Here is a 12,224-nt window from a genome sequence, read left to right on the forward strand (position 1 = left end):
GTAGCTCCTTCGGAGTCGAAGGTTCCCTGACCAGAGAGTGAGCTGCCAATGGTTGAAGGGGAACTTCCCGAAAGGAATGAACATCGAGCGTATTGAGGCGTTGGCTTCTAGTCGAGTTGGGGGAATCGACATCCAGTATCTGCTCGGGTGGAGAGTTGCGTATCGAAGGTGACTTGGATGAGATACGAACGATCTCTAACGGTGTAATGGCTGGCGTCGAAGTCGACTTCGAGGCTGGTGTCCTCGGGATCGAGGTGCTGGAACTCGTGGTCGGGTTCGAAGCCGTAGGTTTCGCGGATGGGTCGGACGACTTATGTCCAGTTTTAGGCTTCTTTGGGGCCTTGATGCTGGTCGATTCTGTATGAGTCGAGTCCGATCGGTGGCGCTTTTTGGCGTCATCAGATTTTTTGGTGTGCTTCCCGGACTTAAGCTTGCAGGGAACCTGAGCCACAGAAGCTGCCGGCTGCGCCACTCCCAAGAGAGGTAGGGAAGATGGCGAGGGTTGTTGCACCACGTGGGGCATGGTTGGTCGAAGGGAAGACTCCATAAGATGGCTCTTGAGCCTCGCGGCGCGGTTTTTACGGGCCTGCTTGCCGAATTGACTACAGTGCACACAGGTATCCGTGCGATGTGCCTCGCCAAGGCAGAATAGGCACAGGGAATGGCCGTCTGATGAAGGGATTTTCAAAGAGCAACGAATGCAGCGTTTAAAAGTTATTTTGTCTCTTCCTTCCATCCGCTCGGGGGGGGGGGGACGGGAGGGAAAACAGTCCGAAAGATAGTAAGAAAAGCCTTTTTTTTATATACGATACCAGAAGACGGAGAAGGATGAAGAGGCTGAGAAGGACGTTGGAGGTAGATTGCAATGAAGAAAGCAGGAGACTCAACGAGGTAGGTGTGATCTGGTCAGTGGTAAAGAAGAAAACTGAGTGGGCTAAGCGCCTCCCCCTCGTCCAGGCATGCGCAGACGATGCCTCCTCCCCAGGACGAGAGGAAGACGCGCCAAAATTAACGCTCAAGATTGCTTTGAATTCTCCGAGGTTGGTGCCGATCCTTGCGGATTACTCCATATGTGGGACTGCACAGAGACCATGAAGAAGATTAAACTGTACCTCTACAGATCCATATTGTTTTCAGAATGCCAAGGTACAAAATGTGCTAATGTATCTTGAACACAGAACACGGTTGCCAGCCTCCAGGTGAGGCCTAGAGACTTCCCACTTTTATAACATCTTCAGCTGGCAGAGATCAGCTTCCCTGGAGAAAATAGCAGCTTTAAAGGATGGACTCTATGACACTGTACCATGCTGAGGCCCCTGCCCTTCCTAAACCCCATCCTCTCCTGGATTCACCTCCAAAGTCTCCAGGTATTTTCCAACACAGACTTGGCAACCCTAACACAGGATGGGGGAAATGTCTCATTCTTTCCTGTATTTCATTTTCCTTTCAGTATGCTATCATTTTCTTAACAATATGAAGTTTAACTGAAAGTGGCATCAGTCTAAGAGCTGCTACATATTTTTAAAAATGATTACAAACATCAGATATAGGACACAACTTCAAGGTTCTTTTATAAAGGACTACAAGATGTCCATTTTCATAGACAGCTGGAGCAAGCCCTCCCCTCCAACTTCTTGAACCCTGTACATTTTGCATTTTTTTTTCAATTAGAAAATTCTGAACAATCATACTGTAGAAGTGTTTAAAACCAGTTGTGTGCACATGTTATCTATATTTTAAATAGTTTATTTTCTAAGTAGCACTGCCATTAAATATATTTGCAGCTGACCAATACTGTTCAAACACAAGATAATTAATTGCTAGATGAAAAACTTACAGCAGATTGCTTTCTCCAGCTCATAATAATTTAGCTGAGCAAAACACAAAGGATCACTTGCAAAGTTGCAACTGATCATGGCAGACCAACTAACAGTTGCAGATAATATATGCCATTAATTTTCCCCCCTGTTGCTCACAGGTAAACATATAGTCAGCAATGCTATATTTTATTTTAATTAGAAAATCAAAGAAAAACCTCTTCCACTGTATAAAAAGCAGTTCTTACACCACTTTTAAACATGGGGCTGGATTACCTGTGTGTGTATTTCTTAGTGAGGTTGTATACACTTCGGATTATGAATAGCTGCTTACATGATAGAATACTCCTTCATTCTAAAACATTTCCTGCACACAGAAAATAATCTCAAAGAAGGTTCTAGGTTCCAGAGGCCATGAGAGCCCTGCGGGATCTCTCCCAATTCTACAGGGCCTGTAAAACTGATCTTTTCCAGCAGGCCTACAGTAACTAATGCGTGAGGAGCTGCCACTAGTATGTTGCTGAATATTACCATCCATCGATCAGACACCTAATAGAGCAATGCAGAGAATTAAGAACTGTAACGAAGCTAGACCGCCTTTGTAAGAAATTTTAAGGACCATTTTTAAGTTTTAAATTTATTAATTGTTTATATGTGTTTCTGCTTTTAAAACCACAAGGTATTGTTATTATTGTGTTATGATTGTGAGCCACTCAGAGTCTGTGTGTGGAGTGGGAAGCATACAAATGTAAGGTAAATAAATAAATAGTTTAGCCCTCTCCCTATAATGTCAGTTTTCTATATGAAAGAATATTTTTTCATGATGAAGCATTCCATCATGTAAGTTCCATGCCCTTGCAGCTTAAAATGGTACAGCCAAGACTGAGGTTTACCACCTCAGGAGTTACACCTTACCATTCTGCTTGAACCCACCTGGACATTGAGGCATTCATAGCCAAGGCAGGGTATGAGTGTCTGAACCCACCAGGAGGAATGGAATACACTGGCTGTCCTTGCCTAAAATTGAAAGAAAAAAAAACACAGAGCACTTTGACTACAGGGCTACATATACAAGAGTTCTTATTCAGAATAACACTTTCAATCTGACTGGCTATGAATCAAAATATCAATCCAGAAAAAATATATACTTGAGTTAAAAATTTAAAATCAGGGCTACCAATCTTTTATTAAGTAGTCCACTATACACAGGAATCTACTGCCAGCCAAAGTATGCCTTCCTGAGAATGTTTAAAAATGCAGAGATAAGAAGTTTCAAATACCATATGTTGCCTTTTGGCTCAGAAACAAAGCTGACCCAAGAAGCAGAGAACACCTTTCAGCAGCTAGAAAATGCAGTTCACTATACTCTGTCATTAGCATTCTTTGCCACCATACCTTTTTATACTAGAACCTGTAACCAGTGTTCCCTTTAAGCTGAGTTAGCGTGAGCTAGCTCACAGTTTTTTAGCCTCTGGCTCACACATTTTTGTCTTAGCTCAGGAAAAGTGGCCCCAGAGCACAATAATTTATGCAGTAGCTCACAACTTTAATGCCAGAAGCTCACAACTTTAATACCAATAGCTCAGAAAGCAGAATTTTGCTCACAAGTCTCTGCAGCTTAGAGGGAACATTGCCTGTAACTTGATGTTGCTTCATTTCCCTCAACAATGGTATATTCTGTGCCCTAAATTCCAAATTAACTGAATTCCTGTATCTTGAAGATACACAAATTCTACAAAATACAAACATGTATATTGATTCTTTCTAGTAAAAACTGCATTTATCTGGATGAAGGAATTGCATATCCCTGTTTAATTAGAATGGAACAATTAAAAACTTATTATCCACCCTTCCAGGAGTTCCTCGTGTATGTGAGCTGTGCAATGTATCAACATCATATCCAGGGAAAACCCAACATGATGTCAGCATATCAGCTGACTCTCAGGAAAATACAGTAATTCCAGGGTTTATTTTGTAGCAGGAGCTCCTTTGCATATTAGGCCACATACCCCTGATGTAGCCAATCCTCCAAGAGTTTACAGGGCTCTTAAGTACAGGGCCTACTGTAAGCTCCAGGAGAATTGGCTACATCAGGGGTGTGTGGCCTAATATGCAAAGGAGTCTACAGTCTTTAGTGGACAGTCCCTGACATGGGTGTTTTTGCATTATTTACATACCCCCCCCCAAGTTTCTGGGGATGCTGCACGACAGGTTGGCATCCTTAGCTGGCACTTAAGTAGAATTCCCTGCTGAAAGAGATGCCTGTGTTTTTATGCTCCATCTTAAAACATTTTGTTTCAAGCGGCTTTTGAGAGAAAGCATTTTTAATACAGCCCTGTAACTTAATTGCTACTGATTTGTTTTATTCCATATTTTTAAGTACTGCATATTTTTCATTTTCATGCAAGCTCCTTTGTGGAACTTATATGTTAAAACATGAAATTTAATTATCATCTAAATAAAAAATTGGTATAAATTTAGTAAATAAAATTAAAGTAAATAAATAAATAAATATACAGAGAGCTCCCATAGTTTCCAGTTCGTTTAAACAGAAGGAATGTCTCATGTGCAAAGGAATGCATGCATGGAGCACTGCAGAAATTTGGACACTGTCTTTGTTTCATGGAACATAGACTCCTAAAATTTCCATTGCAGATAAATTCTAGTAAAAAACTTCAGTCAGAGGATACATACAGAGAATGTTTTTCAAGTTATTTTGTTTCAAACATTTTTGTGCCACCTTTCAACCCAATTAGGATCCCCAAGTTAGCAAACAGGAAAACATCTGAACAAACCTGAACAGCATTTAAAATTGTAAAATAAATCAATAAAAACACTTAAACATACAACACCACAATTGTGAGGAGACCAATAGCCATTTTTTGAAAGTATACAAAGTATGCCAAACAAAACAAAAAAGTCCTCACTCACTGGTAAAAGGAGGCAGATCTCCCTGGAAAGAGCGTTCCAAAGTTTCGGTAGCACAACTGAGAATGCACTTTCTCAGGCTGCAACTCATCCAGCCTCAGATGGCAAAACCAATGGATGGCCTCTTGATGACCTGAGTGAATGGGTAGGTTCATATGGGAGAAGGCGGTCCTTAAACTATGTTAGTCCAAAAACTTCTAGGGCCTTAAAGGTCAATGCCAGCAGCTTGAATTGAGTCCAAAAGCAAACTGGAGGCCAGTGCAGATGGACCAATGCTGCAGTTATATAGTCCCTATGACTAGGGATGGTCATGAACCTGCCCACAACCCTAAATTTATTTATTATTATTTTAAATTTCTATCCCGCCCTCTCCACAAGTGAACTCAGGGCGGCTAACAACATTCATTTTTACAGATTAAAACCAATAAAAATTACAATTTAAAATTATTTAAAACATTTCATTACATGGTGCTGTATCTCTACAATATAACATAATATAAGTGGTGATCATATAGTGCTCTATAATGATGTAGGGTGGCAGCTCTCTCCCGGTTAGATCTCAAAGGCCTGTCAAAACAGTTTGGTCTTACAGACACTGCGGAAAGTAGAAAGATCTCACAGGGCCCTTATGGCCTCCGGGAGAGCATTCCACAATTCTTGTGCTGCCACTGAGAAGCTCACGTCAGCTAAAATCACCCAGGTCGTGGGTCCATGTGATCTTGCCTTAACAACACTCCCACAACCCTCCACATGATTTTTGGAGTTTGTGCATCTTGGTGGGGCATTTCAGCAGCTTCTGCTGTGGACACACTGGTGCCAATATATTACTATAATCAAAGCAACAGCAGGTGAACGTCTACAGCCCTGGAAACACCAACAGTGGTCCTCCAAAGCTTTACAGGCAGTGTTGGTCACCAATAAGAGAGCTGCCAATTCTGCTCTATGGGAGCAGAATGATACATACCCCCCAATTCACATGCAGACATCATTTTCCATTGGCAGCACACAACACATTAAGTTAGAGGCAGAGAGATTAAGAGGGAATTCATTCCTCCAGTGGGGTTGGAGATGTCGTGCTTACACTCAGGGCTCTGAGGCACCTTCTGCTCATGTTGAGCAGAGGGACTTCACTGGTTCCTTGGTGGAGGACCCCTCCCCACCTTGGACTTTGTTTTGTGAGTTCTAGCTCTGTTTGGCTGGGATTATGTAAAATGAAGTGGACTCAGGGCTCTCAGCCACCTGTCTCTCTGCTAAACATGGGCAGAGGGGCTTAGCTGCTGGTTGCCTTGCCAGAACACACACCCTCTTTATACTTATTATTTCTGAACTCTCCCTGGCTGGGATTATGTTTGGTCCTGGGCTCTGCCTGTTGAGGGACCTGTCCTTCTGCTCACACTGAGCAGAAGGGCTTTGCTGCTGGGCTCCTTAGCTGAGGACTCACACCCTCCATCTTTGGGATTTATGAACACTTCTCCACAGCTGGTGTAGTGTCTGGTGGACTATGAGCCACCCATCTCTCTGCTCACACTGAGCAGAGGGGCTCAGTCAGTGGGTGCCTCTGCTGAGGATCCACCCTCCCACCTAATTGTTAACAAAATCCCTCTGTGCCATGAGGATAAGACGGGAGGTCAGGGTTGCTCATTGCAGGGGGAAGTGGTCCACCTCCCATTCCACAGGATCTTGTCCCTGTGGAACAAGCCCATCCTGCCTGCCTGCTGGTGCCCAGCTATAGTGGGATGTCAGCAGAGGTCTCAGAGGCAGAGCTCTTGGGAGTGGACTCAGAGACAGAACAGTTATTAGCATAGCCAAAACCACAGCAGTTGTTAAAACTGCAGAGGAGGAATCTGAGAGTGGTGAATTAGGGGAGGGACATCCAGCCCCTTCCACATCCCAGCTCCTTGGGGCTGCTCCTGCCTTGAGTCTACCCAGTCCAGCACCATACTACAATGGCTGTGACTCCCACCTGTCCAAAGTTTGGGTCCCCGTTTCCACTTCACAATTTGGAAACATTTCCACATTCTCCCCAACAACCCCTGTGTGGCAGAGTGGTGGGTGTGCAACATCCAGATGCAGAGGGGCTTGGAACACCACCATTTATCATCCTCCACTCTCCATAGGCACCTGCAAAGGATGTATCCTGTTGCCCCAAGAGCAAACAATGGCACCCAGCAGGAAGAAAGAGGGGTGGGAGCCCTCTCCAAGCAAGGCTACTTATACTAAGGATGCTGTGGGTGGGAGTGGAACCTCCAGGCAGGCCACCTTCCAGGAGGTCATTCCAATGGGGACATTTGTGCTGCCCCAAGAATCAGTGCTTCCAGCCTCCCCCCAACATCTGTTTCTTAGCCCTTCCAGCCTCCACCACATCCATCTCCATGATTACTGTCATCCCAAGCATTGGTGTTTCCAGCCTTCCCCCACATTTATCTCTTCACAATGGTTTATAAACATCTTTCCCTGGCTGGGGTGGTATCCAGCAGACTCAGCTGTTAGCTACCCATCTCTCTACTCAAACTGAGGAGAGGGGCTTAGCTGCTGGGTTCCTTGGTTGAGGACCCACACTCTCCCTCACCAGGAGTTGTGAACACCTCCTCCTAAGTGTTTGAATCCAGAATCAGTGCTTCCAGCCTCCCCCCGTCCATATCCGCCTCCTCACGATTAGTGTCTCACCAAGAATCAGTGCTTACAGTCTACCCCTCCACGTCCACACTTGCCTCTCATTGAGGACACTGCTGCTGTAGATTAGCATTCTATCTCAGTCACCCACCCCATTGCGAAAATGGATTCTAGTTGTGGCTGCTCTCAACCAGGGCTATGTTTCCATGTTGAAAGTAATTTTCTCTCACATTCAAAGGCTGCTCCACCGCACTCCTCATTAGGATTTGGAACACTTCCTTCCTTAGCAGTTATATCCCCCTCAAAATTCCACCCTCTCCCCCATATCAGCCTCCTTAACATCTGAGTCCCACCAAGAATCGGTGCTTCCAGCCACACCACCACCACCCCCATCCACACTAGTCTCTCTTTGAGGACACTGTTGATATAGATTAGCATTCCATATCACTCACAAAGTCTGTTGGTTTCTGTGTGTTGCTACTCTTTCCCAGGGCTACATTTTAGACTTGGAAGGTCTCCTTTCAGAGAAGATGATGACACATGCACAGGGGCACCACCCCAGGGATGTCTGCTGCAAGTCTGATGCCTCTGGCTTGTGAGGGTTCCTGTTCAGTATACCCCTGAACCTGTGGCTCTGATTTCACCAGAGAGCACTCTCCTGGAACACCTGCATGGGGGCACTACTAACTCCCCCAAAGCCAATCTGCACACAATTTGGAGGGCAAGTAGAGGGGCATCCCACGGAGGTCCTCTACAGGGTTGATGCCTCTAGCTTGCAGGGGGTCCATTTGACACAATCCTCAACCTGCGGCTCTGATTTCTCCAGAGAGTGCTTTTCTGGGGGGAGCAGCTTTGCGGAGCTGTAAATCAGCCCCCCGCCATCCCCAATCCAATCCTCACTAAGCTTGTAAAGCAGATCGAAGAGTCAGCTGGAGACCTGCTGCAAGTTTGGCATGTTTAGCCCACAGGGGAGCTGTTCTACTGCATCACAAATGAAACAAATAGTTCAGTAAACAAGAAGGTTCAATTTTCTCAGTTTGTGTCCATGCCTACCTATGACCAGTGAATGCTCTGGCTGCAGCATTCTATACCACTAGTAACCAATGTTAGTGTTCCAATAGTTAATGTTCTTATACAGTTAGCTGACTTTTAAACCTCCACCTATGCTGTAGTACAAAGCTCTAACACAGGGGTTCCAAATGTGCAGTCTGAGGGCTGGATCACAACCCCCAGAGGGCTCTTGTCATACCTATGAGCAACTCACTGTCATCTGCTTCCTTCTCTCTCTCTTGCTTCTTTCTGCACCACAGCTTGCTTTCCCAGGCTTGCTCAACTGCACATGAGCTACAGAGCAAAGCCTTTATTTTCTCCATTGTCTGACTAGCACATGAAGCAAATTATGTACAAAAGCTTGCAATGCCCAGCTATTTCATATTTTCCCCAGGATCTTAGGCTCAAAGCATTGACCATGAGATTTCTGCAATGAATGTCAATAAATCAAAAGTAGGCTTGCAACTTACAGACAAACACCTGAACAACATACTCAAGATTCCTACAGCACAGAAACTGTCTCCAGATTTTGATGCAATATTTCAGAGCAAGAGGTGTCAGTTATCAGAAACTGTTAAATAAATAAAACACTGCAAGAGTGCTAAGCTTTTAAACATATTTTAAGTTTTTAAAAAAACTTTGTGCTTGTTTTTGTCCTTTAAAAAGTTTATATTTCCACTACCTGGCATTACATTTTATGACACGTGGCCTGGCCTGACAAGGTCTCATTCATGTCTGGCCCTCATAACAAATGAGTTCAACACCCCTGCCCTAAAAGGATCACTAGGTATCTGATAACAAGGAAATAAAGCTTATTTCCACAACTGTTACTAACCCACGATTGGGACTTGAAACTCTGATAACAGGTGGTTTTTTTTAATCTCCAGGCTGCTCAGATCTTCAAACAACTTAATTAGCCATTAGTTAATTGAGAATGCAACAAGAGTTACAGCCTTTTAAGGCCACTGAAGTCAATGGGCTCAGAAAGCAATAACTCTCCTTAGGACTGTACTCTGTATTATGCTGGTATTCTTCCTTTCTGGACTTATTTGAATTTTTAATCACACCATGCAGACTTGAGCTTTTCAAGTATGTTTTCTGTGTGAAGTTATGAATGCATTGGGGTTCTGTATGTATTTTACATGGATTAATATCATGAATATATTTGCGCTGTACTTTTTATTAGCCATTTTATTGCTTTGCATATTGTGTGATTACTTTGTGATACTGAGTACCCTCTTTTTTCTTTGTTATTGGAGCAAATCAAATATATTGACACAACAGCAAAGATTATTCTTAGAGCAAACACATTCATGTATGAAAGCTATTCTAAATTCATCTAAAAGTTATTGAAAGTGCACAATAATAATAATGCTCTAGTGATTCAGCAGCCAGGTTTATCTGAGAGAGAAACCCATGTTCAAACACGCCTTGGGAAAAGCCAAATATACCTCACACAGGTTGTAAATTAACCCTTAAAAACAAGAGTTGGATATAACTATGGTAAATATATAAATAAAATACTATTTATGGTAGTAAATCAATTTACTTTAATACAATATTTTTCCTGGATATCATAATAAAACAAAGCCTATTGAGAATTCTTCAGCAGATAACACTTATTAAGAATGTACAGTGGCCATACAGAGAGATGACAACCCCTCCATTCATACATAGCACAACAGCCTCAATGAGAAAAGGGGGTGCAAAAAAGGAAAATATTTAAACTAGTAATCCTTACTGTGGTACAAGCCACCCCAAGGGATGAGGAATTTGGCCAATGGCACCAGGAGACAATGGATAATAAGGAGACAGTTCTGAAGGATGAGGTGGTCGTGGAATTCCTGATGGTAAAAAAAGACCACATGTTAAAACAGTCATGGCACACACCCCAACCCGACTTTCAATTCTTATTTGGATCCCTACCTTTATTAGTGCTTATACAAATAAGAATTTCATTGGATACCTCTACTAGTAACCTTATCAGAACACTTGATTTCATTCATCTTCAATTAATCTATCAACCTAGTAATATCTTTCTGGTACTCCCACCCATATCAGTTTCAGAAGGCATTTTTTCCCATTTCCAAAAGCTTACCTGTTTTGGGGTCAATCTCTGGGGAAAGATGGGAAGGAGGGGAGCCTGGTGAGAAGTGGTCATTGCTGTAGGTGATAAGTGGCGTCAGTGGGTGCATGTGATGTGGGTGCTGCACCACAGGAACTTTGTTTGACTACAAGGGGGGAAAGGAAAGTTTGGCTATTTTTACATACAGTTCATTTGTATTTAAAATCTATCATTTATAAATAGAAGAGAGCAGAGGCAGCTCGTCCATTATGGCAAAAGGGACACTGCCCTATCAAGCACAGCACCCTCCCTCCCTTACGGTAAAAAAAAAAAAAAAATTAAAAATAACAGCCCTATTGAACTTACTACCAGTCAAGGGGTTACAGGCTGTCAGCTTCCTACTTAATCATTCTTAGTCTTCTTGCCTGCTTCTGTTTCTGGACCTCAGCCAGGTTCTCCCTACACTCACAACTAGACAGCTTCTGCCAGCCCATTCTTAAAGGTATAGGCTGTTTTCTGGGGCAAAGTCTGTGAATGCCCCATGTAAAAATATAGGAAGAGGGTGAGAAGGTGTACTAAAATAACAATAAGGAGAGACTGACAAACTTGGTCGATGGATTCCTATGGAATTTGCTCCAGTCAAGTCCATTGAAGTTAATGGGCTTAACTGGAGTAACTGCATTTGACTGCATTGTCAGAAAAAGTTTCCCTCGACTTGGCTTCTATCTGACTTTTCAAACCAGTTGTGCGCTTATTTACTTGGAATTAAATTAGTAGGTTTTGTTCTCAAGTAAGCATGCACAAAATTGCAGCTTGCAGCTTATTATTAATAAAGCTTATGACTATTAAGTATAACACTGAGAGAGAATCTGTGTGAAAGCCACCTAAATGTTCTGTTTGCTACCATGCAAACTAAAGCCATATATGTCAGTTTTCCCTTGTGGAAAACTCTTGTGGCAATTTAGATTCCAGTACTTATTTTATTTCACATTTACTGATTATAAATGCTCTTTTAAACCATGAACCAGATATGCATTCCCTACTACTTCTGTACCCACATATACCTGTCATATATTCTGTTAGAATATACTGATGATCTGTTACTTAAAAGAAGAAAACATAGATTTTTGTGTGCCGCAAATGTTTTCCTTATCTTAATCAGCTTAATTTATTAATAATTCTGAACTACTGACAAGATGCTTCAAAAAGTAACCAGAAATAAAATAATTCTAATAACCAATAGACAAAATATCAACCAGCAAACTGATTCTTTTTTGAGAACTTGTAGAAATAAAATAATCCCTCAATAAATAAGATAAATTCCCATCTGTATAGGACTGGAGTGCAGTTAGTGCAAGATGACAATCAAGCAATAAAACAGACAAGTAACCAAATAAATTTACAAAAATTGAAAAGCTGAAAAGTAAATACCAGGAAGAGAAACAAATTGTCAAAAAGAGAATTCATAGACATCTTCAGACAACTCTGACTGCGAAAGTTAATACAAAACTATATTTACTAAGTGTGCAGGAGAGGGAGATCTTGCATCCTTCAGTGTAGCTCCAGCTGGTACATCAAGTAGTGGCCACTTCACCTGTAGATACTGGGAGAAATTAAGATAAATGCAATAAAAATCATAGAAACATACTCATAGTATTAAAACCAAATGACAACAGATTTAGCAGAAACATCATAGCCCAAATGTAGCTAAATTCTGACTATCACATTGCCTTGTAACATAAGGGCAGCTA

General features: G+C 42.4%; 1 protein-coding gene across 1 annotated transcript in view; it reads right to left on the bottom strand.

Moving 5' to 3' along the window:
- Window positions 1-12,224, bottom strand: part of TCF7L1 (transcription factor 7 like 1) — a 127,453-nt gene that overhangs the window by 15,376 nt on the left and 99,853 nt on the right. Inside the window, exons 4-7 of the mRNA XM_060250466.1 lie at window positions 11,993-12,076; window positions 10,507-10,639; window positions 10,150-10,252; window positions 2,751-2,834 (exon numbers count right to left, since the gene is read on the bottom strand). Coding sequence (XP_060106449.1) covers window positions 2,751-2,834; window positions 10,150-10,252; window positions 10,507-10,639; window positions 11,993-12,076 — 404 coding nt within the window. The remainder of the gene's footprint in view (window positions 1-2,750; window positions 2,835-10,149; window positions 10,253-10,506; window positions 10,640-11,992; window positions 12,077-12,224) is intronic.

This window comes from Heteronotia binoei, chromosome 12 (genome assembly GCF_032191835.1).
Source record: "Heteronotia binoei isolate CCM8104 ecotype False Entrance Well chromosome 12, APGP_CSIRO_Hbin_v1, whole genome shotgun sequence".
NCBI lineage: Eukaryota > Metazoa > Chordata > Lepidosauria > Squamata > Gekkonidae > Heteronotia > Heteronotia binoei.